At 37.3% G+C, this 27979-nt stretch overlaps 1 protein-coding gene across 19 annotated transcripts in view; it reads right to left on the reverse strand.

The window, feature by feature from the left end:
- Positions 1-27979, reverse strand: part of USP54 (ubiquitin specific peptidase 54) — a 169419-nt gene that overhangs the window by 29990 nt on the left and 111450 nt on the right. For 14 of the 19 annotated variants that reach the window (XM_056819300.1, XM_007478386.3, XM_016427062.2 and 11 more), the window contains 10 exons: positions 17205-17339; positions 16416-16529; positions 16186-16268; positions 15668-15773; positions 15420-15566; positions 13380-13529; positions 10470-10638; positions 8456-8626; positions 1866-1997; positions 655-1035 (listed from right to left, as the gene is read on the reverse strand). In XM_056819300.1, coding sequence (XP_056675278.1) covers positions 655-1035; positions 1866-1997; positions 8456-8626; positions 10470-10638; positions 13380-13529; positions 15420-15566; positions 15668-15773; positions 16186-16268; positions 16416-16529; positions 17205-17339 — 1588 coding nt within the window. Of the gene's footprint in view, positions 1-654; positions 1036-1865; positions 1998-8455; positions 8627-10469; positions 10639-13379; positions 13530-14824; positions 15042-15419; positions 15567-15667; positions 15774-16185; positions 16269-16415; positions 16530-17204; positions 17340-27979 lie in introns of those variants that run through there. The other 5 variants (XM_056819303.1, XM_016427058.2, XM_056819294.1 and 2 more) reach the window with 2 other exon arrangements.

A 27979-nucleotide genomic window follows, 5' to 3' on the forward strand; every position in this document is an offset into this window, starting at 1 on the left:
CAAGGCAGAAGAGCGGTAAAGGCTAGGCAATGGGGGTTAATTGACTTGCCCAGGGTCACACAGTTGGGAAGTGTCCGAAGCCACATTTGAACCCAGGACCTCCCGTCTCTAGGCCTGGCTCTCCATCTACTGAGCCTCCCACATGTCCCCTTTAAAGGCTTTTAAAGACCTTTCATGACTTGGCCTCTATTACTTTTCCAGTCTTCTTATACTTTACTCCCCATCACATATTCTATTGTTCAGTGATACTCAACTCTTTGTTGTCCTTTGCTTATGACACTCCATCTCCTAAATGTTGGTTTTCACTGGCTGTCCCTTCTATCTGGAATTTCCTTCCTCATCATCTACATCTATTGGCTTCCCTGACTTCCTTCAAGTTTCAACTCAAAACTCAACTTCTACATGAAGCTTTTCCCAATTGCCCTCAATGCCAGTTTTCTCTCAAGTAATATCTTAACTTACCCTGCATATATCTTGTTTGTGCATAATTGTTGACATGGTGTCTCCACTTAGAATCTGAGTTTACTTTTTGGCACCCAAGAGGCACTTAACAAATGCTAAGTTAATCCATTCAGAAAACAGGATTTTCTATCTATGTGGTTGAGTTAAGTCAGTTTTGTCCCACTGTCAGTTTCTCCCCACCCGTCCCCTTACCTGGGTCCTCAGAGAAAGGACTGAGCTGGGTATAGCCACAAGAATGCTTCCTTTTGTCCTTACTGAAGATGCTGTCAATATTCAGAGACTCACGTTTTGGTCGCCATGTTGGGCGGTACTTGCTGGATGAACTGGATTTAGACTCACTGCTGGTGCTTTCTACTTCCCAGTCCTGGCAGTGCAAGGGCAGGCTCCGAGGGGGTCGTTTTTCAGTTTGGTATCCTTTCCCCACACAGGGAGATCCTTGGTTGCTTTGGGAAGTCAGAGATGGTCTGCTATGGATGATATTGCTAACTGTTTCTTTAAACTCCTTTAGGCGGTTGGTACTGCTAGATGGCTTGGGGGCATTCCTGGGGGCTTGCTTCTCCTTTAGTGTTTCTCCTAAAGTCCATGTATAACAAACACAAACATGAACCTTCATATTACACTAGTAAGATGATCAATATCCTTTCATTCTATACCTATATGGGTGCTATGAACAAGGAGGCACAGATTTCATCAGTTTAAGAAGAGGCAGGAAACTAGGACAAGACCCACTTGTACAAATATATTTATAGCTGTTCTTTTGGAAGTGACGAAGAACTGGAAACTAAAGATATATCAATTGACTGGTTAATGGCTGAACAAATTGAGGCATATGATAGTGATGGAATATAATTGTGTTATAAGGAATGATGAACGGGATGATTTCAGAAAGAACTAGAAAGATCTGCATGAACTGATGCAGAGTGAAATAAGCAGAACCAGAAAAACATTGTACACAGTAACAGCAACACTGGATTGATCAACTGTGAAAGACTTAGCAGTAATACAATGATCCAAGTCAGTTCTGAGGAACTTAGGACAAAGAATGCTATCCAGCTCCAGAGAATGAACTATTGGAATAGGAATTCAGATGAAAGCATATGTTTTTTTCACTTGTTTATTGGGGTATATGTTTGGGGTTTTGGTTTTATGAGATTATTCACTTTTTTAAAATGAACAATATGGAAATATGTTTGTGTGATAATACATGCATAACCAAGATTGAATTGCTTGTCAGCTCTGGGAAGGGGGAAGGATGGAGAGAGGGAGATAATTTGGATTACATAACTTTGGAATTTTATTACATGTAATTATGGAAATGTATTACATTTAATTAGTAAAAAAATTTTTAATTAAAAAAATAAGGGGCAGGGATAGCCAACAAGGAAACAAGAACAATGACTGACCTTCACTGTGGTACCCAGAGAACTGTGGCTCATCCCCTTTCCTCCTTGTCCGACCAGAGTTCCTCTTACGTTCTGTCAATGAACCCTTTTTGGCTGTGTGCTTTTGGTTACATTCACTGTCTGTTAGATGCCCTTAAAGAGGAGAGAATGTGAGGGAAGAGAATAGGAACATATAACTACTTTCATGGTAATCCTGAAAACAAGATTTATTTGACTGTTACTCCCACCCCTGCCAAACCTTATTGGCATCATTTAAAAGTAGTGTGACTACAGCCCTCAATTCATAATGATCTTACTTCTGAGTAAGATCAAATGAGATTATATTGTAAAGCACTTAGCATAGTGCCTGGGAACAGAGTTGGTGCCTAAAAATGCTTATTCCATTCCCTTTCCTTCTCCATCAAAACACATCAGGATTGAGGGTTGTCTAATTTTGCTCACGTATTTTCATACTCTCAATCTAACAGCACAGTTTGCTCCTTAGAAATCTAAAGATTAGACACAAACTAAACTTTGGATACAATATCACTTGAGACTGCCATAACTTTTACCCACAGTCCTGATATCAATTTAGGATTTTTAGGACCTGGAATTTAGTTTTTTATCATTTATACAACATTTAAATTGTCCTTTTAACTATGGGGATTTTTTATCTTTTTGTTTTTCGGTTATGTCTGATCCTTTGTGACCCTATGGATCACATCTATCCTTGGGGAAAGATACTGAAGTGGTTTGTTCAAGCCACATTTTAGATCATCTTTCCTTTTTTCTAATGTAGTGGGTTCAATCAAATACTAAACGTACCTTTTCCTTTTATTTATGATTAAAAAAAAAAAAGAATTCAAGTTCTTAGCAAGTAGTCTAAAGTAAAAACCTGGCCTGATTCAGTAATACTATTGACCTGACTTCCATCACTACCCAGAGCCTCAGGGGTTTTCCTGAAAGTAACAATGCAATGGGGATAGTATCTCACATGCATGCACATTCTACTCTAAATGTCATTGGTCGTGGACAAACCACATCATACTTAGCAATTAGACATTGAGAGAAAGTGGAGAAACGTTAAAAAATTGATTTGGGAAAAGGAGAGTAAGAAAGACAGCTAAAGGAGAAAAGAAAGAAAAAAGAAGAAATTAATCTTGACTAACTGTATGAAAAAGTTTCATCTTTTTTGCTTCTTTTTTAATGTCTATCAATAGTTACCACTTATCTATTTCTCTCTCTGTCTCTCTGTCTCTGTCTCTGTCTCTGTCTCTGTCTCTCTCTCTCTCTCTCGTGAGTGTGTGTGTGTGTTAAACCCTTACCTTCCATCTTAAAACCAATACTATGCATTGGTTCTAAGGCAGAAGAAAGATAAGAGCTAGGTAATGGGGGTTAAGTACCTTGCTCAAGGTCATATAACTAGGACATGTCTGAGGTCATATCTGAACCCTGGACCTTCTATCTTTAGGCCTGGCTCTCAATCCATTAAGCCACCTAGCTAGCCCCTCAAAAATATAATTGTAATTTAATAGTCTTAGAGAGTAGCTGAGAGGCACTAAACTTAAGTGACTTGGCACTGGTCACAAAGACCATATGGATCAGAAGAAGAATTTGAATTCAGGTCTTCATGACTCCAAAACTGGTCCCATGCTTCCTATCACATAATTGGTTGTCTTTTAAAATACAATCTATACTCCTCAAAGGCAAGGATAAAGTATATATAACCTGTCCTGAATTGTGCTCATTGCATAAAGATATATATATATGTGTGTATATATATATATATATATATATATATATATATATATATATATATATATATATATATATATATATATATATATATATATATATATATATATATATATATATATATATATATGACTTGATGTGATAGTAATGCTCAATGTCAGAGACAGAGGCAGGGATTCCAGGAGCAACATATACTGATGGCTCTGAAAGCATCCATTCTACAATGACCAGCTGGAAACCAAAGCTAAACCAACCAGCTGCTTTCAGAGACAAACAAAGAGCATTTAGCTGGAAGATAGGCTTAGGAGAAATGCACCAACCAACTGAGATGCTGTTGTCATTGAATGGATAGTACTCATGAATTTCCTAAATGAGAATGCAGTACAGAATCCTATATGCACACATAGGAAATTGTGAAAAATCCAGGTGCACAATTGGTTATCAGACACCTGATTAGGCAGTGACATTCATCTAACCAAATGCCCAATGTTCCATCTTGTTGCTTATTCTGACTATCTTATTATTCTATTCTAGGTACCTACCCTCAGGGAAGGAAGAGAGAGGAGCTAGGAAAAATGGGCTGTGAATTAACCTCCTCCCCAGTAAGGGTTCAGTGAACAAACTATTCCTTTCCTGTGACTGAGGCTACAGTCAACAATGACATAGAGGTGTTGGAGGGGATGTGGCAAAATTGGGACATTAATGCACTGCTGGTGGAGTTGTGAATTGATCCCACCATTCTGGAAGGCAATTTGGAACTATGCCCAAAGGGTGCTAAAAGGCTGTCTGCCCTTTGATCCAGCCATAGCACTGCTGGGTTTGTACCCCAAAGAGATAATAAGGAAAAAGACATGTACTAGAATATTCATAGCTGCTGTGAAGATTAAATTTAACTCTTCCCCTGATTGTGAAAATTAAATTAACTCCCCTACCTATTTTTAGATTCAATCATCAAAAGTATAAACACCCTATTTAAAGTTGTGGGGAAATCTGCCCATTTTTAGATTTAATCACCAAAGGTGTAAATACTCCATTCACACTTGAGTGGGGGAGGTCTGTGACCCACGTTTGCAACAGTGGGTGAAGAATCAGAATTAAACTAACTGCCCCTGGGCAGTCTTAAAGCAAAGCCTCAACTGTGATTGGTAGATGTAAAATTTGGGGAAGGCACAGGAAATGATGCAAAAGAAAGTATCTTTAAAAGGGAGTTACAATTTCCTGAGTGCAGTTCTACTTGGAGTGGAGGCTGAAGAAGAATCTGCTGAATGGTCCTGAGACTCTGTTCCTGGTGTGACTGTCCTTAAATCTCTTCCTTTGGACTGACATGTGGTATGTGAAGAACTGACTCTTAACTGCTGGATTTTTCTGAAGAAACTAGCCTCAGGAGAGACCTATCCTCTTGAGAGAGATATCCCCAGGTTACAAGGGCCTCTCTGGTTAAGGAGTAAATTCCCTTGCCTAGTTTGAGCCAGGGGTCAGAGTAAATTACTTAGTGCTTAGGCTAGATATCTTACCCTATCCTCTCTCTAATTTCCTACTTCATTCTTTCTAAATTTTGTAAATAAAATGTAAATAAATCCTTTTGGAATAAATTAAAATTCTGGTGACCCTATATTTAAATATAATCCAGTCCAAACTTTTTATATAATATAGCCCCTTTTCCCCCCCTTACATTGTGCTCTTTGTGGTGGCAAAAAATTGGAAAATGAGGGGATGTCCTCCGATTGGGGAATGGCTGAACAAATTGTGGTATATGTTGGTGATGGCATACTACTGTGCTGAAAGGAATAATGAACTGGAGGAATTCCATGTGAACTGGACAAACCTCCAGGAATGGATACATAATGAAAGGAACAGAACCAGGAGAACCTTATACACAGAGACGGATATATTGTGGTACAATCAAATGTAATGGACTTCTCTACTAGTAGCAATGCAATGATCCAGAACAATTCGGAGGAACTTGTGAGAAAGAACGCTATCCACATTCAGAGAAAGAACTATGGAAGTAGAAACAGAAGTAAAACAACTGCTTCATGACATGGGCTGATGGGAATATGATTGGGGATATAGACTTTAAATGATCACCCTGGAGCAAATATGAATAATATGGAAATAGGTCTTGATCAATGACACATGTAAAACCCAGTGGAATTGGGCATCAGCTATGGGAGGAGGTTGGGGAAAGGGGAGGGAAAGAACATAAATCTTGTAACCATGGAAAAATATTCTAAATCAACTAATAAAATTCTCAAAAAAATTAAATAAAAATAAAATCATCCTTTTAAAAAATAAAAAAAACAAACAATGACATAGAATCTATGGGACTCTGATGAAACTAAATACCTTACCCTAAAGCCTCACTAAACAATTTAACTTTGTGCTGTTATATATGTCATGTTCTAAAAGCTATTCAGTTTATAAGCATTTCATATGAAAATGAAGAATCAGTAAATATATTTCTGGGAACCTGGACATTGCTTCCATATTTTAACTTTACTTCACCCTATAATCATCAGTTTCCTCTGTGCCCTTATCAAATACTGTATTGATTACCTCTGAATAACTTGGGTACTACCCCAACTCTTACCCACAGGTCAAAATTACTTTCTCCATAGCACTAAAATGATAGAACAAACATTTTACTGACTATTGTATACAAAGCACAATGGCTGGTACTGGGAGAGATAGAAAATTTACATAAGACACAGTCCTGGTCCATAGAGAACCTATGGTCTAGTAAAGGAATCAGATACCAAAACAGGTATAATGTTACACAAAAAGCACATTAGAGAACTAGAAAACAAAGTAGCATGTGAGATCTGAAGACATATTATTACCAACCAGGAGATCCAAGAAAGATTTTCTGGAAGAAGTATTCGAGTTAGCCTTTAAGAAAGAAGCAGGAATTTAAACAGGAAAAGGAAAAAATTCAGCAGGCAAGGAGGCATTATAGACCACTACTGACAAAGGGAATAACATGAACAAAGGTCAAGAGGAAGGAAAGCAGAGGATGTGTTTAGAGAGGAAAGAAAAAAAGAGTAAGGCAAGAGAAGAAACTTAGTTTAGTGAAAGTGTAGAAGGGAGTAATTGGGATAAAACTAGAAAGGTAATTCAGTATTAAACTGTGAAAGCCCTTTAATGTGAAGCTGAGGAATTCAAATTTCATTTGACAATTTAAATAAAGAGCCTTTGAATATTTTTGAGCAGAGGAGTAACATGGCCATATCTTTGTATAAGAAAGATTATTCTGGCAGAAATAGGTATGATGTATTAAGAGAGGATCTAATGGCAGGATATTACAATTGTTTAGGCCAGTGGTATTGAGGTACTGTATTAGCGGCAGAAAAAGATCTGATAATATTCTAATAGGATCAAAGGGGAAAAGAGTAATGTCGAAGTTAGGATCATGAGAGGCAAGCTGACTGATTTTGCCACAGGTTTTAGAGAAAAGATGAAGAATTTTATTTTGGATATGCTGAGATTGAAGTGTTGGTGGAACATCTATGTGCAGATGTCTTTTGGGGAGCTGAGATGTGGGTCTCAAATCTATGGAAGTAAGCCGACAGGAGCAAAGAGAAAGAAGAAAAGGGCCAAGGATAGGTAGAGCCTTTGAGTACATCCACAGTAAGGAGTCAGAGAATGATAAGCAAACAAAGAAAACTAAGGAAAGGCTAGAAAGCAATAGAATAGGTCTCTGAAGCCAAAGACAGAAAGAATATCTAAAACTGGGCAGGGTAATCAACAATATCAATAACTACAAGAGAGGTCAAGAAGAATGGGGATGGGGAGGAAGGCCACTGGATTTATTAATCATTCACTGGTTACTTTAGAAAGAACAGAGCATCAGAAATGGAAGCTAGATTTGCAAAGGGTGGAAGAGAAAAGTGGGTTATGAGGAAATAGAGCTACCAGGTGTAGGCAACTATTTCAAGAAGGGTAGGAAAATGTCTGCATGGAGCAAAAAGGTTAAAGGGGAGGAATTTTTAGGAAAAAAAAAAAGGTGATTTATTTAATTAATTTAGAATATTTTCCCATGGTTCCATGATTCTTTCTCTCCCCATCTCCCACCTCCATCCCATAGCCAAAGAGCAATTCCACTGGGTTTTACATGTGTTATTGATCAAGACAAGGGGAGGAATTTTTAGGAATGCTAGTAGGTATATATAGAGAAACCAGAAATAAGATATATGAGAAAAAGAATATGACTTTTCCAGTAAGGTCTTGGAGAAGGTATGAGGGGAAATGAAATTAAGAAGACTAGGTAGAGGGATTAATTTTACTGAAAAGTAGGGTTATTTCTCTGTGATGACAGGGATGAGGAAGGAAGATAATGCTACTGAAACAAACTGAGGGAATTTATATGAGATGGTCTCTATCTCCTCTAAGCAGAGTAAGAGGCTAGTCCATATGCCCTAAGTATAGAGGATAGAAAGAATTTGAAAAAATTAATAACCTGTCCACAAACCTGTTGGTTAGCCTATAGTCCCTCTTCTCAGGATCTTACATTCAGAAATACCATGGTAAAAATGCAAGCAGAGTCCTATGTATGCACACACAGGATTATCAGGGTACTAAAAGGACAGAGTCAAAAGCACAGAAATGACTTTCATATCAAATAGCTTTCAATGGGCTGTGCCTAGAATAGGCCCATATAATGGGGAACATCCTTTCACACCCATTCTCAATCACTTCCTTCCTTATATCAAGCAGGGTCCTTACACTTTCTTCAGATGCTCTTCCTTGGAGAAGCCTCACTAGATGATTTCAATGCTTCCTTCCTACTTGGTACCTGGGACTCTAGAGACTGTTCTGTCAAATCAGAGGAATCTTTACTTCACCCACAATCTTCCTACCTGTGTCCCGACTGCTCTGAGACAGAGAGTCATTCTCCACATTGTAGATAACTGTCCCCTGGGAATCAGATGAGAAGTGACTGACCACAGACTCATGGTGGGAATGTTTGCAGGGATAGCTGTCTGTTGATGAATCTGTTCGAGTATCACTGGAGATGGAAGGCTCCCTCCCTGAAGAAAGGAGGAGACACACAAGCAAGGGACAAAGAAAATAGAAAAACAGAAATGTCAGTGGAGGTTCTGAAAGTCAAAGTCAAAGTCCCATCTAAGACAAAGGGGCTAGAAGGTTATAAACAGACTAGCTTAAAGAATATCCATTTAAATGAAAAGTTGGTGAAATCTCAGTTTTAACTTGTGAAAAGCCCTCAGGCTTTTTGGAGAATGTGTGGGTGTAGAATCAGAGAAAGGGTACTACCTGTTCAAAGCAGGGGCAGTTTATCAAAATTAATCATGATGCCCTGAAAATCTTCCTGCACAATTTTTTTTTTGTAAAGTAAAATTATACTGACTGAAATTCTGAGAATTAGAAATTCATGTATCAAGTTTTCTTATTATTTGTTTAGTAAGCATATCTAATAAAATAGGTGAATTATTTACACATGAAATTAACTAATTCAATTAGATTATTTTTGTTCCTAATGCCTAGAAAGACTGCTCTAGAAAAACAAATGTTTTGAGTGGGGAGTCTAGAGGTTGTGGAATGGGCGGCAAGGGATTTCTGAACCATGAACTAATAATAATAATGATAACAACATTAATAATAGCTAATATTTACATAGCACTTACTAAGTGCCAGATACAATGCTAATCACTTTATAATTATCTGATTCTTCAGAATAACCTCAGGAGATACATAATATTATTATCCTTATTTTACAGGTACGGAAACTGAGGCAAACAAAAGTTAAGTTACTTCCCCACACAAAGGTTCACACAAAGATCAGATTTGAACAAAGGTTTTCCTGAGTCCAGGCCTGGTGCTCTATATACCAGTTTGGAAGACTGTGGATTTAGGGGAACACAGACATTGCAGATTATCTCTAGTTCATAATGCCTATATCTTGTTTATACGTAGTTGGTAACATGTTATTTCCCTATTAGACTGTGAGCTCCTTAAGGACAGAGACTATAAAGTCTTTTGCCTTTCTTTGTACTTCAGCTCTTAGTAGAGTGTGTGGCATGTAGTAGGTACTTAATAAATGTTTTGAGTGACACAGGATTCTGGGAGAAAAGGGCATTAGGAGATAGGATAGGGATGTAGAAAAAGAACTGAAAAGATGCCAAAGGCAAACCATGTATATTTAAAAATTTTACCAAGGGCTAGTCCAGGATGAGGGGAGACCAACCTCCTTCTCCTCTCTGGACCAGAGGTCAGACTTGTATTCTTTCAAACAGCTGCCTTATTAATGAATTTCTGGAAGATAACCTATTAAAGCAGTGGGACCTGGCTATTCTATGTCTATACCTTGTAAACAAAATGCCTTCATCTCTAAGAAAAATACCACATTTGTTATAATCAGACAAATTTCCTTCTTATTAATCACACTGGTCTTTCTAGATACATCTCCTTGGATATGATTAATGATGAGAAGTCAGTTATCAATATCATCATACTAGTTAATGATGTTTCCATTATAAGCTGAATATCTTAGATTTAACCAATGAAAATTTCTTCTTTGTTTTCTTTTTCAACTAGTTATACTTAAAACTTCTTATTTCATTTTAAATTTGTTTAAAAATTTCTTTCTGCTTTGTTTCTAGAGTGTCAGTTTAGTTCTCAGTCAAATGGGAAGCTGGTCCAAGGCAGGAATCTCAAGGAAATCCTTGGTCATTTGGATAGGACTATCATGTGACACCAAAAATGAAACTGATTGAGAGGTCACCAGGCAACAAACTCCACACAGCATCCTTTCAATTTATGCTGGTCCATATGCTAATAAGTTTGGAGAGCCAACTGGATAGCCAATGGACATGTCCAAAAATCACAGGAAAGCACAAGATTGAGGTTGCTTACCTGAGTCTTCACTATCATAACATGTCCTGCTGTATGACTGAAGCTCCATCTGAGGAGGTAAATCCTGGGTAGATACTGGGGTACCCTGGGGGTCAGCATAAAGCAATAGCAAAGGCTGATAATGTCCCTTGATGCATTTAGTTACCACATCTTTCCACTTGGGGCCAATCTGAAACAGAAACAATCAAGAGTGTAAGAATTTACTCTTCCTCTTGTAGTTCAAAATGCTTACAGAATCAAAGTGTGTTCTAGCTGGAAGAGAGTTTAGGAATAATCTTCTCTATCATCATTTTAGAGATGAAAAAATAGAGGTTCAGAGAAGAGAACTGGCTTGCTCAGTATCAGCCTTGAAATCAGGCCTTCAAAATCAAAGACTAGTACTCATAGGTTTACAAACTGAGAGCTGAAAAGGACCTCAGAGCCCTTCTACTCCAATTGATAACAGAACTAAGGTCCAGAGAGGTCTTGTCCAATGTGCAGAGTGAATGACAGAGGCAGTTTATGTTGCTGCCTTCCTTGGTCTCTTGTCCGAGGTATCTCTACTGTTATTCCTTATTACAGGCATTCTATATGGGGTGTAGCTTGGGGCATGGACATAGGCACTTCATTCCCTTCCATTTCTTTTTCAATTTAGAGCCCTTTGGATATGATCTGCAAGATTCTAAGCAAATATACATTTGCTAGATCCAAGTGCACTCAATCTCTTGCCAAGAGCTAATTATTACCATATTTTAAAACTAAGCCAAACTGCTCAGGAAAGATGATTGAGACATTTAGTTAAAACAATGTACAAGGGAGTCAGCTTTGCTCCTAGTTCAAAAGACTGACAAGAAGTAACAGAGGCAATAACCCAATAAAGGTCCTGTTCTGAATACCAAATCAGTTGTTTTTTTAGCAATGATGAGATATTTGTAAAGTAATCTGAACAGTGCACAGAATATGCACTATATAAAATGCTTATTCCTTCCTCAACTATATTGCCTTTCAGTGGATAAACTGCTCATCTCGTTTTTGGCATTGAGTAAAAGTGGAAGGAAATCAAGACAATTTTCATATTACTTAGCACTATTTATTTATATACCTATTATCATTGTAAATTTACCACATTCTATCTAATTATGGTCACAGTTAGCACTCCCCCTGGTCAATGATCTCATCATAATGGGTTTGTTTCATACCATACTAGCTATATAGTATACAATGGTTATGGAATCTCTAGTCTTTAAGGTACAGTCTCCAAAATGTTTCCCTATCTCCTGTACAGTCTTTGAGGGCCTCCATCCCCAGCAAGTTGACTTTGTGCTGTCTGTTGTTAAGGAATTTGGTACTTCACTGAAAAAGCCAAGGTTTTATCCAGTATTGAATCCAGTATTTATAATTCTGTCCTCTGCTCACCTCATAGGCAAAAACTCTTAGCCTTTTATAAAAGGGAAAGTTACTAAAAACTAAAAAAAAAAAAAAACAAAACCAAAAATACCCCACACTTCTGTGGCCTGAACCCAAATGTACTAGATGATTCTGGTAGGGATTTTTCCACACTGTTTTTATAATGTTTTTCAAATACTGATGGTAAATTAACATTTAAGTCCTGGGAGTCAGAGTGCTGCTTTCAATCCAATCCAATAAATGTTTATTAAAGTGCCAGGCACTGTGCTAAGCACTGGAGATACAATTAATTTTTTTTTTTTTAAAGACAGACCTGGCCCTCAAAGAACTTATGATCTAATGGAGAAGGCAACACTCAAAAGGAGGCAGGAATACTGAAGTGGGGTGGGAAAGGAGAAATGGGGGACATCATGTTCCATGGAGTTGAAACCAGACAGAGCAGAAGATACAGAATGGAGTGAGCTGAGCTGAGAATCCAGTTTTGGGGTTCTTTAGAAAGGAATACCTTAAGAAGAGTTTGGTACTCTACCTTCTAGTCCTCCAATCAGAGGGGAGAGAACACTAAGGGAGCTGTTGGCAACTGAGGCTTGAGCAACTGGGCAGCTGGGTGGTACAGTGTATAGAGTGCTGGACCTGGAGTCAAAAAGACTCCTTTTCCTGAGTTCAAATCTTGCTTCAGACATTTACTAGCTTTGTGACCTTGGTCAAATTATTTAACTCTATTTGCCTCAGTTGTTCATCTGTAAAATGAGCTAGAGAAGAAAAAGGCAAACCATTCCAGAATCTCTGCCCAGAAAACTCCAAAGGAGGTTACAAAGAGTGATACATCTGAACAACAACGATGAGATTAGAGGTGATGAGCTTAACCTGAGGGGTAATTTTGTTTAGGGAGAGGAAATCAGATAAGGAAGCAGAAGTATTTGTTGAGTACCAACTGAAGGATTCAGCAAGGTGTATGGCAGATTGGGCAGGAGGAAATAAAGGGGAAAGATACTAAATTATAAAATATTATGTCTCTGATTTCAAGGAGCATATAATCTAGCTGGGGAGACGGGGGGGGGGGATACACACACACACACACACACACACACGTAGAAAGCAACAATCCAAGTATGCTGTATAGAACTATAATTCAAAACCTTGAAAAGGAAAGGTACCCTGAAGAGACAAGACAGGGTATGTGACAGGCAGATCATATCATCAGCCTTCCTCAGGCTTGGATAGAGACAGTTCAGGACCTTGGAGCCTGAGCCAAAGGAAAAATAGAGAAGTCACATACCACTGGCTTTGCTTCTAGCCTGGAAAGTCCCTCAAGTCAAAAGACTTGTTAAGATTGAAAACTGTATGATCCTTGGCAAATCATTTAACATCCCTGAGCCTCTGTTTCCTCATCTGTAACTTCCCTCACAAGATTGTAAGGATCAAATAAAATAATATATGTAAATTGTTTTGCAAAAAATAAAGTACTAAACATGTGCCAGGTGTTTTGATAACATTCCACACAAAACACTTGGATTTTCCTACCTCTTTGACATGGGCATCATCAAAATACATCCATTTGCGGATCTTTGTTTGGAAAAAGAAAGTAGAATAATGTTTGCCATAGTAACAGATCATTCCCACTAAATACAGTTCAGACTGCTTGGCTTGGTCATCTGTCACTCTGAAAAACAACTGCAAAAAAAACCCCAAGAAAACAGAAGAGTCATTATATACATAGCACTCTTAGAGTAGTTCTCAAGTCTCAATGTTTTTATAAATATTCCTTAATTAATATTTGTAAAATTACTAACTTTCCCTTCCTTGGCCAGTAAGATCACTATTTTGATAAACTACAATGGGAATATGGGAAAGGGAAAATATTCTTCATTAGGAATAAGCATGAAAAAGTAAAAAGTAGGGAAAAGGGAAAAGATAAGTGGAAAATAAGATAAGTGAAGATGGGTGAAAAAGAAGTAAAAGGGCTATGGCCAACATGAGTTTGAGATGAGATTTTCCAAAAAAGGAGTTTACTCTTCTAGAACTCATCACTTACATAAGAATAGGACATATGAGTCTGGGAAATGCACAAACTACCTAGCAATTCTGTCTATTTCTTTTCAAGTCAATATAATTAGATGGCCCACAAATATGACTTTTAACTGAGAGCACTGGCAGTGTAAGATAAGTACTCTTATCTTACAAGTAACTCCTGTCTGTTGGTCCAGTCAACATTTACCAAGTACCTCAGTGACGGGCACTGTCCTGGGTACTCTTGGGGATATAAAGCAAAAGGAAATCTAGTCCTTATGATCTAGTTGGGAAAATAAGATAAAAATAAAAACCTTAGGAAAACTAAGTCAAAATTAAGACAAACAATAACTTCTTTGGAAATTTTAAGAAGTTAAATGATATTTTTAGCTGAGATAATCAAGGAGAACTCAACCTGTGGGAGAGGACCTAGAACATAATCCCAGACATTAATTATTAAATATGGCTCACTAACATATGGAGGAACCTCCAGATCCCTTTAGGCACATAAGGCCTGGAAGTAGCAGTGGCCACATACAACACCAGACCTACTTCTGAAAGTCTCACCCCCCCTATAGCTCTTGTCTAGGGAAGCAGCCATTATGGAAATTCAAACTAGCAATTGCTTCCCAAATGCTGGCAGTGCATGCCTCCTCCATAGCCAGTTACCAAAGGCATGGAAAAGAAAATTCTCACCATAAAGTCCTTGGCACTGTTAAATAATTTAAAATCAGAAATATGTTTTATCAATGCAAATGACACTAAATAAGATGCATTAGCATCTGCTTTGCTATTATAGCCAAAGTACCACTAAGCTTCATCATATGACTCGAAACTGAAACCTCCAATAGGCATTGTTTCCTTGTCAGCAGAATTCTATTTGTATTTCCAGTGTTGTGCTCATAAATGCTTAATAAATACTTTTCATCCATCCAGCCATTCCTTATTCTTCTCCTTACCTGGCATAGAATTTAAGTTGTATCCACAGCTTGGCTGTATTCAACTTGGTTGGCACAGGCCTATGCTGGTAAAGTCCTGTTTCTGAAGTCTTTTCCCTATATACTTCCCTGAATTTCACCATTGAGAGATTGCTGATCGCTTCCATTTGTTCCCATCATCATCCTCAACAGGCACTAGCTCCACACCAATTCTGCTCCTCCCTGTCTTCCAACACTACTTCAATAAAGTTCACAGGTCCTCTTTGGTCCTTTGTCCAGATTAACTCCTATAGCTGGAATAGCACGGTGCTGGGCATGTAGTAGATCCTTAATTTTAAAGAATCAATTAAGCAACAAACATTTATTACCCAGGCTAAGTCCTATGTCCTTCTTATCCTTTAAGGTCCACCTTTTCAACAAAAGTTTTTCTACCAATAACTCAAATGAGGTACTAGAATTTTCCTCATTTAACATAAAAGTGACTCTCTTGAATATATTAACTGTCACATACATTATACAAGGATAGTCTCTCTTCTATGTTCAATAGAAACCACCATAAAACAATACTAGGATTTCACAGGATTTCAGATCAATTTTTAAGGAAAATGAGACTCACATCCCCAAGTTTGAGGCAAGTACCCAGGCTATGGATGACATCCTCTGCCAGATCTGAATGGTCTGAGTCCCACACCAGCCCAATGGTGATAATCTGTGGGGCATTCATTAGTACACGGCGAATCCGAATCTTCTCTCCGCAGTTACTCTGAAACATGTGGATATAATCACTCTAGCCAGATTCCAATATCTTTTGATGAATCAAGTCCCATTCCCTGGTCCTGCCTCCCCCTTTCATCCCTTGCTTACTGGACAGTTCCGAAGATCACCCATGGTGCTGGCTTTCTGCAGCAGTTCACCAAACATGCCTGGGTAAGGTTTCTCTCGTCTCTCCAACATACAAATTGCCTGGTTGCTTCAGGATGATAAATGAAAAGGTGATGAAGGCAGAAGTTTCCAAAGTTAAAACAAAAGTTATTCACAAATGCCTTAACTCAATTATTCTGCTTATTTCTCATGTCTACATCAAGTCTCCATGGACTAGATAAATGCAATGAAAATCCTTATTATAGCTATGATCTTCTCAACATATGAATATTCAAAGGGTTCCTATTCTTTCTACCATGTCACTCAACAGAAATATGTCCTAGGAAAGAAGAGATTAGAAATGAAAAAGAGTGAGTGTAAAAGCTATTTTAAATATTTACTGAATATCCATAGTACCCACAGGTATTCAGCAATTGACTCAGCAAAAAGAACCCAAATTATCTAAAACCCCAAAAATTAAAGCTCAAAAGTCTCAGTGAAGTGAAGCCATTAGAACTTACCAAAGGGACGTAGTAGAGATGTAATGAACCATCTGGATAAAAGGCAGTGGGTCAGAGGTGGCACCACAGCTAGTACATACACACTAAAGCAGAAAGAAAAAACATACAAACAAGCCACAGTCATTATATGCCCTTGCATGTCAGTCTTCCCATATGATAGTTCATATCCCGGGTTAAAGAGGATTTGGAAAGATTGGAGACTACAAAAGAAGTCAGATGCAACATCTCACCTGCTCAAACAAAGTCATTGCAAATTTCTGGTGAGAGATGCAATGAGCAGCAGTGCAAATGTCTTCTCTGGTTTCATCTGCGATATGGAAGTGAATCCTCATCAGCAGGTTCTCCTACCAGAGGAACAAGAAGGGAAAGTAGTCACAGATAATGAGCTAAGCAGCTCATACAGAGGAATGGAAAAATGGGGCCCTGGGGAAGGCAGTCATATCTCCTTTTCTTACTGATCTTCAACTTTTCTTCTGATGGTGGAAAAATGCATCTCTTAGAGAATCCTAAGATTTTTAGGAGCAAGAAGACCCCTTTAAAGGTTTCTGACTATCTCACCATATAGCAAAAAGAATGGATTTACTGTCACCATTAAAAAACAATAGGCTTCCTTTTATCTTATGTGCTTAAAAATTTAATTCAGGTCAAGAAAGAATTCTGAAAGTAACCTGTAGGCAATGTAGTTATCTGAAGTACAACATACTTATGCCATGAGCCTACTTCCAAGCGAGACAGTTACTTCTTTGATGTAACATACCTTACTCACCCTAATGGGGACCCTGGATCCTCTGAGGATTACAAGTATAGTTTTAGAGTAGACCATTCAAAGTATAAAGGAATTTACTTGCCTGAGCCAACATGTACTGTAATACTGGAAGGAATTTGCTCTGAACTATTGGAGATAACTATTAGTTCTAACAGTTAGAGTGAAGACATAGTTATTTTCAAAAAGGAACTCGGGTACCATAGTGAAGGTTCAATGGTTCCCCAAAATAAGAAAATGGAAAGTGAATACTTACAAAACATTCAGCAGCATCATCCATAATACCTAGTTGGAAGCGCTGCTCATCCTGAAAAGTCTTTGCCAAAGCACTTCGGAGTGTGTCAGAAGGAAGAACTTTTTCACTGCTACATTGAAACTGATTGAATATTCCCTGTGGCAAAGAAGTTTGAAGGTGGAAAAAGCACAATGGTTTTTATTAAATCTCTACATAAGTGTTTTCTGCTAAGTGTTTTTACAATACAAAAGCTATGAAAGTAAAACTTACTGATATATTTAACACTACCATAAAAAGATCAAGAGAATAACCTAGCACATAAAAGTCTCATCCTTCCAGCTGCAGGTGATGTCATCCAGGACAACTTTAGGAAACTGAGGGTCAATGTTAAGTGACTTACATGATGGTCAAAAAGCTACTATGTGTGCATGAAGGGAGGTTTTAACTTAGGTCTCCCTGACCCCAAATCTAGTATTCTATCATATATTATCTATCTGTATTCAGATATTATCTATCTGTAATCCTAGTTGGGTATTCTAAGTCAAAATGAAACAAGTGCCCTCAAAAAGCATTATTCTACTGGGTTGGGGAAGGTAAAAAAAAATATTTGTAAATAACACAAAGTAATCTCAAGAGGGAAAAGACATGATTATAACTAACAAGTGAGGCTATCAAGAAAGGCCCCAGAAGATATATCTACAAGTCAGCACTCAACAAGTAAACAAATTTTGACTCAACATAACAAAGAAAATCTAGCTGTGTGACCCTGGGCAAGTCATTTAATACTGATTGCCTAGACTCTGAGGTTCTGTCTTAGAATTCATACAAAAACAGAAGGCAAGGTTAAAACAAACAACAAAAAATACCCCCCCCCCAAATCTTACTAATGTCTAGAAATGAAAGGGAAAGAATCAAAAGCGAACAAGCTCCCTGTTTCTGGGTATCTTTTCAAGTAGATGACCACCAGAGAGGGAATGCTGTAGAGAAGATGCATACTTTAAAGCAAGGAGGGACTTAAATAACTAAGTTCCCTTCTAACTATCAGATTCTATTATTCCATGATTTTTCCATGGTCACATAAAAAATGACTGGCTCTGATGGGCTTAGAATCTCAGGCTCCTTGTTTTTAATATAATTCCCCTTCTACTCTAACTTATTTTGATTAGCCTTCTTCATTCTTTCTAATTTATTTATTTTTATTTTAATAACAAATTTTCACATAGGTTTTCCGAAGTAATATAATCCATATTATCTCCCTCCTTTCTTCCCTTATCCTCCCAGAGCTGACAAGAAATTCAATCTGGGTTATACAAATTATCATGCAAAACATTTTTCTATATTATTTATTTTTGTAAATGAATGAGCTTCTAAAAATCAAAACCCCAAATCATAAACCCAAATAAACAAATGATAAATCATGTTTTCATCTGCATTTCTACTCCAACAGTTTTTTCTCTGGAAGTGGATAGCATTCTTTGTCAGAAATCCCTCAGAATACACCTGGATCATTGTATTGCTGTTAGTAGCAAAGTCTATCACATTTGATATTGCTCTTAGTAGCAAAGTCTATCGCATTTGATCATTCCACAATATTGCTGTTACTGTGTACAGTGTTTTCCTGGTTCTGCTTACTTCACTCTGCATCTGTTCACATGGATCTTTCCAGCTCTTTCTAAAATCATACTGTTCATCATTCCTTATAGCACAATAGTAGTCCATCACCATCATATATCATATTTTGTTCAGCCATTCCCCAACTGAGGGACATCCCTTTAGTTTCCAATACTTTGCCACCACAAAAAGAGCAGCTATAAATATTTTTGTACAACCAGCTCCTTTCTCATTTTGATCAGCCTTCTTACTAGCTGTTTTCTAATACAGCTTCCCACAGATATACCACTTTGTAAGCTAGTCATTATTTCACCACAAATGCCTCCAGATATAGAGTATTACATAGTAGCAAGAACTACAATTCAGTGTTATTTCACAGGCTTAAGGATCAAGATGAGAAATCCTACAGCAATCATCTCAACCTCTCTTGGTTAAAATAGTTATCAAGGGGTTGACAAGCTTCCCCAAACACCATTCATTATTGTTGGGCAATATCCTATTTTACCATCCTCATAACCTAATCACCACTCAAATAAAAACAAGATCTTGGAACAGAATATTTCTTACCCATAGTGTTCCCAGTCCATACCAAGAGCAAATGGAGAGTCCCAAAATCAGATTCTCTTAGAGGGCAATTTTATATTTTATCAGTTGCCTATAGAATTCTCTAGTCTTTTGATACTTTGGGAACTACAAATAGAAAGGGAGAGAAAGGTAGAAAGAAATTCCAATGGCTTCAAACTGTCTAACATAAAAAAAGATTTGTCCAACTTGCTTTGGAGAAGTCATCATACCAAAGCAGATTCTAGCAACTTCTGTTCCATGCCAAAGAGGAAGATATTCCTACACAATAATAAAGTCAACAAATAATAAAGTGGAGAAGGAACAAGTTTTACATTTTTTTAAAGAGACATGAAATGTAAGTGACAATGATAATGAATTCAGTTATCTGAAAAACCTCCATACCTTTCTTTATCATCAACACTATAACCATAACCAATATCCATTGAAGATGCACCTCTATGCGCAAATCTGTAAACATCATTTCATTATATAATGTTAACATGTATGAATGCAAAGAGCCATGCTAGGTCATTAAGGAAATCTGATATGCCAATGGCTTTATTCCTCAGCTGAGCAAAAAACATGATTAAAAAATTACTTCTACCCTGTAGGACCTCTCCAAAATCTTCCCAGCTCTGTTTTCCATCATCAAAACCAAAAGATGGGAAGGATTTATATCTAACCCCCCAGAGAGGAAAATAGAACATCTGGGTCCCACCTGAAAGAGCAGGTCAGTAAATGTATTCTGATAGATTTAACACTGATCTTCAGACATGTAATCATCTCTATCCATGTTCTACTTTCATGTTTCTAATTACATTAAGCTTTCTCCCTACATACTGAGGCTCTGAATTGTCTCTGTCTTCTTTGTTTTCTCAGTTTAATTATTGTTATTGGTCTTCTATTGTCAGGAATTGAGCTGGTGTGTTCAAGATGAAGCTGTCTGAGCCTGTCCAGAATGCAGTTGGTGGAGCCACAGATCCAAGAGAAGCTGTCACACAAAGCCCTTCTGTTAAGGCAACACACTGACCCCTGTGTGCCATGCTCCAATTGAGCACTGGGTCTGGAACTGGCCTCCACCCATTCCCTTCTTCACCCTCCTCCCACCTTTCCCAGAGGGAGAGCTTGTTCATACCAAAGAAAGCCAAGAACATTTAGTTCAGCAGTAAGAACAGGTGGCAGCTCCAATAAGGAACAAAAACTGGGAATCTTCCAATTGCTGAATTCCAAAGCAGAAAACAAGAAAGGGCATGAGCAGGAGGCATTTCTCCCTGAAAGGTTCTTAGAAGGTAGGAGCCAAGCAGGCAAGAGAAAAATCTACCTTTGAGGGTCACCTCCTCTTCCCTAAATAGTAAGGTTGAGGAAGTTTCCTTTTCATTCCTGGCACAGGGCAGCTCACTCCAAACTACTTTTTGATCTGTATACAGTTTTTTTTTTTGACTTAGAGCAAAAGCAACATGATTTTAATAACCAAAATTAGGTACTTCCTCAGCAGTCTTTCTTCAGTGGCATAGCATATAATTCTGCCTACATGAGGCCTTAATTACTTGCTTAATTATAAAAAAACAAGATAAATAAGATAAAGACATTGCAAGGAATATCTGCACAAATATCTATGTATTCTGGAATGGACAAATGTAGCTGTTGCTCAAATTAATGATATTATAAGAGTTGGGTAAAAGGAAGAGAACAGTAATCCTTTACTATGTGTCAGACTCTCTGCTAAGCACTTTTACAATTAGGATCTCTTGATTCTCACAACAACCTGGGGAGATAAGTGCTATTAACCCCATTATTCAGATAAAGAAAGATTGAGACAGACAGAAGTTATTTGCCCAGGATCACATAATTAATATATTTCTTATCTAGATTTGAACTCAGAACTTCCAAATTCCAGGACCAGCATTCTACTGCATCATCAAACTATCTACACTTCTAGTCTGAATTTGGGGAAGATGAAAAAACAGCTGATTAATTCTTCTTTATGTTTCCCTGGTTCTGCAACTAAAATACATATATTTTAAATTTTTATATCTGGATTTCAGTAATGCACTTGGCAGTCTTTCACAATAGATTTAAAGACAATGTTTAGACAATTAAGGACAATGAATGATGTTGATACAATATTGTAGCTAAATGGGTTCAAAATTGGTTGACTTGATGATACAATTAGATGAGTTCAGAGTTGGTTGATTGATGGGACTAAAAATGTATTGATTAACAGATTAAAAACAATCAGGTAGAAGATACCTCCATTATTTAAATAGGAATAGCCTTAACCAAATGTTTTAAGGTAGAGTTTGAGAAATTTTAAGATTCACAGGTACCACCACACACCTAGAAAATTGGCCAATATGACAGTAAAGGAAAATAATAAATGTTGGAAGGGATATGGCAAAATTGGGACAGTAAGGCACTCTGGATGGGCTTGTGAATTGATCCAACCATTCTGAAAGATAATTTGGAATTATGCCCAAAGGGCTTTAAAAAAATGCATGCCCAAATCCAGCACTACCACTACTAGGTTTGTATCCCAAAGAGATTTTAAAAATGGGGATGGATCTGTTTACACAAAAATATTTATATATGTGCTTGTTATGATGGCAAAAAATTGGAAAATGAGGGATTGTCCCTTGATTAGGGAAAGGCTGAACAAATTGTGGTATATGATGGTAATGGAATACTATTTTGCTTTAAGGAATGATGAATTGCTTGATTTCTATATGAACTGGAAAGACCTACATGAACTGATGTGGAGTGAAGTGAGCAGAACCAGGAAAACGTTATACGCAGAAATTGAACATTGTGGGATGATCAAATTAAGAGACTTTGCTAATAAGAGCAATGAAATGATCCAGGACAATACTGAGGAACTAATGAGAAAGAACATTATCCACATCTAGAGAAAAAACTGTGGGAGTAGAAATGCAAAAGAAAAACATATGATTTATCACTTGTTTATATGGATATATGATTTGGGGTTTGGAGTTTAAAAGATTACTCTATTACAAAAATGAATAATATGTAAATTGGTTTTGAGTGATAATACATATATAAGCTAGTGGAATTGCTTGCAGCTCCAAGAAGGGAGAGGGAAGAGGGAAGAGAACATGAATCAGGTAACCATGGAAAAATATTTTTTAAAAAATAAAATTATATTAAAAAAAAAAAGATTGGAGGGGTCCCTTTGCTGGCTCTGGGTGCAAGAGACTTGTCATATTGCCCATTCACAGAAACATGTTGCAATCTTGGGACACAGTCACAGGGAGAGGAGGAACACCAGCATACACCAGCCACAGGGGAACAGGGGACCCTGGTCACAGTTCTAAGGGGGGGGGGGGGGGGAAGAGTGCTTGGAGTTACTCACAAACCAGAGCACAGGCTTAGAGAGCCTTGGGAGAATTGAAAGGAAATAGGTTCCTAATTCTTGCTTTAAAGATTGCTGCACAAAAAACTTGAAGCTTGGAACAGTGTTCCTTTCATCATAATTACTGAGCCCAACTTTAGTTTTTTTACACTAAAAGAAAAGGACAGGAAAATGAGCAAACAATAAAAAAATAAACAACACAGAAAGTTATTTTGGTGACAGGAGACACTCAAACTCAGAAGACAAAGTCAATACTGTTGCGTTCAAAGCCTCCAAGAAAAATATGAATTGTTCTCAAGCCCAAAAATAATTAATGGGGGGCAGCTGGGTAGCTCAGTGGATTGAGAACCAGGCCTAAAGATGGGAGGTCCAAGGTTCAAATCTGACCTCATACACTTTCCAGCTGTGTGACCCTGGACAAGTCACTTGACCCCCATTGCCTAGCCCTTACCACTCTTCTGGCCTTGGAGCTGACTCCAAGATAGAAGGTAAGGGTTTAAAAAAAAAAGAATTAATGGAGGAACTCAAAAAAGACATAAAAATAAGAGAGTTAAGGAAAAATTGGGAAAGAAAATGAGAGTGATACAGGAAAATCATTTTTAAAAAAATAATCAACAGCTTGGTAATGGAGGTACAAAAATATTGAAGAAATTAATATCTTAAAAAGTAGAATAGCCCAATTAGTAAAACAGGCACAAAAATCCAAAGAAGACTTAAAAAAAAAAGGCAGAATTGGCCAAGTGGAAAAAAGATACACAAAAATGCATCGAAGAAAAAAACTTCTTGAAAGACAGAATTGACCCTTTAGAAAAAGAGGCACCAAAATTCAATTAGGAAAAGAACTCTTTACAAAGCAGAATTGGCCAAATGGAAAAGGAAGTACAAAAAGTCACTCAAGAAAATCATGCCTCAAAAATTAGAATTGGGCAAGAAGAAGCTAATGACTATGAGATATCAAGCAAATCAAACAAAATCAAAAGAATGAAAAAAATAGAAGAAAATGTGAACTATATCATTGGGAAAACAACTGACCTAGAAAAAGAGATAATTTAAGAATTATTGGACTACTTGAAAGCCATGATAAAAAAAATAATTGCTTCAACATCATCTTACAAGAAATCATCAAGGAAAACTACCCTGATATTCTAGAACCACAAGATAAAGTAGAAATGGAAGAATCTACTGATTACCTCCTAAAAGATGTTAAATTTAATTGTGATTGGACTCTGAATATTTAATAGGTGGTTGCCAGGGATTTAATTTCTAAATTCCAAAATGAATTATTAAAGTAAAATGTAATTTATGGTAGTTTTATTTGCAATAGAAGGAAGATATTAAGGAATGAGAGAGAGAGAAAACTCCGGTTTCCTCTGAGCCATGTAGAAATTCTAAGTCCCTAATCAGGGAAAAGAGTCTCAAGACAATGGGCCTTTCTTGGAGGTTCACACCTCCAGAAAGGTGGGGTCACTAAGTTAGTCTTTCAATCAACCAACGATGACCATCTAAAAGGAAAGCAGTCTTAGGTCTCCTGCACAAGCTCCTCTAAGGATCTAATTCCACAGCCAAGTCCGAGTGTCCGTCTTAGTCTCTCCTCAAGTGTCCGTCTTCCCTCCAGCTCCAAGCAACTGATCATTTACTTCAAGCCCGGGTGTCTGACTGTCTGTCCACCTCTGAGTCAGAGTTCTTCTATCTGTATCACTCAAATATCCTGTGGTCCTCTATTTAAGGATCTTTGTCTCTTGTGTTACCTCCCCTAAATTTCATGTCTACCAATCACAGCAGACACTCTCTCCAGGACTGCCCACTCTTTAGTTCACACCTTTTTTGGTTAGATTATACCTTTTTTGGTTATATTTTTGGTTATATTTTGTAGTTAGCTCAAACCTTTAATGGTTAGTTCTCACCTTTAGTGGTTTAAAATGGGTAGATCTAAAAGGAATACTGAGTTACCACCTTTTGGGGGATTAAAATAGATTGGGGTTATACTTTAATCTCCCCAAAAAAGGAAGAGCTAAGTACCTTCATTGTTATAATCAGGAGATAGCTAAATCCAATCTTCACAAAGAGATCCCAAAAGGAGGACTCCCAAGGATATTATGGCCAAATTCCAAAATTCTCAATTCAAGGAGAAAGTATTACAAGCAGCCAAGAAGAAATAATTCAAATATCATAAAGCCACAGTCAGGATAACATAAGACTTATCAGCTTCTATATCAAAGATCAGAGGGCTTAGAATATGATATTCCAAAGGGCAAAGAAGCTAGAACTTCAACCAAGAATTACTTACCCAGCAAAACTGAGCATAATCCTTCAGGAGAAAAAAAATGGATATTCAATAAAATAGGGGACTTCCAAACATTTCTGATGAAAAGATCAGTACTGGATGGAAAATTTGATTCTCAAATCCAAGACTCAAGAAAATCATAAAAAGGTAAACAGCAAAGAGAAATCAAAAGATATTCAATAAGGTTAAACTGTGTACAACTCTATATGGTGAGATGATTCTTGTAATGCTAAAGAACTTTGTCAGTATTAGGACAGGAGTATACATAGAGGGTGAGGGTGTGAATTGAATATGATGGGATAATATAAAAAATTAAATTAAATTATAAGAAAGAGGAAAGCTTTGGAAGGAGGGGAAAATGAAAAACAGGATGGGGTAAATCATTGCACCTAATAGAAGCATGAAAGAGTATTCACAATAGAGGGGAAGATCAGGGAGGTGGGGAGGAGAGCATGGGAACTTTACTCTCATCAGAATTGGCTCAAAGAGTAAATTAGGTGAACACAGATAGTATACATATGTCAGACCTGTGGGAAGGGAAAGACTTTAAAACCAAGCAAGACACAGAGTCACAAAATGTAAAATAAACAATTTTGATTACATCAAATTAAAAAGTTTTTGTACAAACAAAACCAATGTAACCAAAATGAGAAGGGAAGCAACAAATTGAGAAACAATTTTCATAACAAAAACCTCTGACAAAGGTCTATTTACTCATATTTATAAAGAGCTAAATCAATTGTACAAAAAATCAAGCCATTCTCCAATTGATAAATGGGCAAGGGGCATGAACAGGCAGTTTTCAGCCAAAGAAGTCAAAACTATTAATAAGCACATGAAAAAGTGCTCTAAATCTCTGATAATCAGAGAGATGCAAATCAAAACAACTCTGGGGTATCACCTCACACCTAGCAGATTGGCTAACATGACAGCAAAGGAAAGTAATGAATGCTGGAGGGGATGTGGCAAAGTTGGGACATTAATGCATTGCTGGTGAAGTTGTGAACTGATCCAACCATTCTGGAGGGCAATTTGGAACTATGCCCAAAGGGCGATAAAAGACTGTCTGCCCTTTGATCCAGCCATAGCACTGCTGGGTTTGTATCCCAAAGATGTAGTAAAGAAAAAGATATGTACAAGAATATTCATAGCAGTGCTCTTTGTGGTGGCAAAAAAATGGAAAATGAGGGGATGCCCTTCAATTGGGGAATGGCTGAACAAATTGTGGTATATGTTGGTGATGGAATACTATTGTGCTAAAAGGAATAATGAACTGGAGGAATTCCATGGAGACTGGAACAACCTCCAGGAAGTGATGCAGAGCAAGAGGAGCAGAACCAGGAAAACATTGTACACAGAGACTGATACACTGTGGTACAATCGAATGTAATGGACTTCTCCATTAGGGTCAATGCAATGTCCCTGAACAATCTGCAGGGGCCTAGGAGAAAAAACACCATCCACAAGCAGAGGACAAATTGTGGGAGTAAAAACACCGAGGAAAAGCAACTGCTGGACTACAGGGGTTAAGGGGACATGACTGAAGAGTGACCCTAAATGAACACCCTAATGCAAAGACCAACAACATAGAAATGGGTTCGAATCAAGGACACATGTGATACCCAGTGGAATCGTGCGTCAGTTATGGGAGGTGTGGTGGGGGGGCGGGGAGGAAAAGAAAATGATTTTTGTTTCCAAGGAATAATGTTTGAAAATGAACAAATAAAATAATGTTTAAAAGTAAAAAAAAAAGAATTGCTTCAAGGAGGGAAGAACATACATAATCAATTAGGTATAGAAAGTTAACTTACCCTACAGGAAAATAGGAAGTAAAAGGGATAAAAGAAGGGAGAGTGAGGAAGACAGGGGTAGGCTGTGGCTGATAGAAAAGAGGCCAAATTGGGGGAGGTGGCTGTCAGAAACTAAACCAAGGTAAATAGTATAGAAAGTAATATGCAGTAATCATAATGGTGTAAAATTTTTTTTTGCAAATCTCTCTAATAAAGGCTTCATTTCTCAAATACACAGAGAAATGAATTAAATATGCAAGAATACAAGTTATTCCCCAATTGATAAATAGTCAAAGGATAAGAACAGGCAGTTCTCAAACAAAGTAATCAAAGCTCTCTATAGTCATACAAAAAATGCTCTAAATCACTATCAATATGAGAAATGCAAATTAAAACAACTCTGAAAAACATCCCACACCTATCAGATTGTTATATTATAACAGAAAAGGAAAATAATAAAACTTGAAGAGATTGTGGGAAACCTGGGACATGAATCCATTATTAGGGGAGTGGTGAACTGATTCAATCATTCAGAAGAGCAATTTGGACCCAAAGGGCTATTAAACAGTATATAACCTTTGACCTAGCAATACCATAGGCTTGTATCCTAAAGAGATAAAAAAAAATAAAAAGGGGAAGAACCTATATGTACAAAAAAAATTTTTTTTGCAGTCCTTTTAGTGGGGCAAAGATTTGGAAAGTGAGGAGATACGTATCAATTGAGGAACTGTTGTACTGTATGATTAAATATGGAATTGTTTATGGTTGTAATGGAACACTATTGTGTTGTAAAAATGAAAAGCAGGAAGAGCTCAGAAAAGCCTGGAATGACTTACATGAACTGAAGCAGAGTGAAATAAACAGAACCAGGAGAACACTGTACAGTGACAGGAATACTTTATAATGAGCAACAGTTAATAACAGCTATTACCAGAAATACAAAGATCCAAAACTATACTAAAAGACCCATGATAAAAAATTTCATCTACTTCCAGAGATAAAGAATTGAAACTGAATCCTGACCAAAGCAAACTTTTTTCATTTTCTTTTTTTCTATTTTAATTTTCCTTCCACAAAAGAATATAGAAAAATATTTTGCATAATTTCACATGTAAGATCTATATATGAGGTTGCTTACCATCTCAAGGGAGGTGGGTGGTTAGAAGGGAGAAAAGGAGGA

Source organism: Monodelphis domestica, chromosome 1 (genome assembly GCF_027887165.1).
Source record: "Monodelphis domestica isolate mMonDom1 chromosome 1, mMonDom1.pri, whole genome shotgun sequence".
Classification (NCBI taxonomy): domain Eukaryota; kingdom Metazoa; phylum Chordata; class Mammalia; order Didelphimorphia; family Didelphidae; genus Monodelphis; species Monodelphis domestica.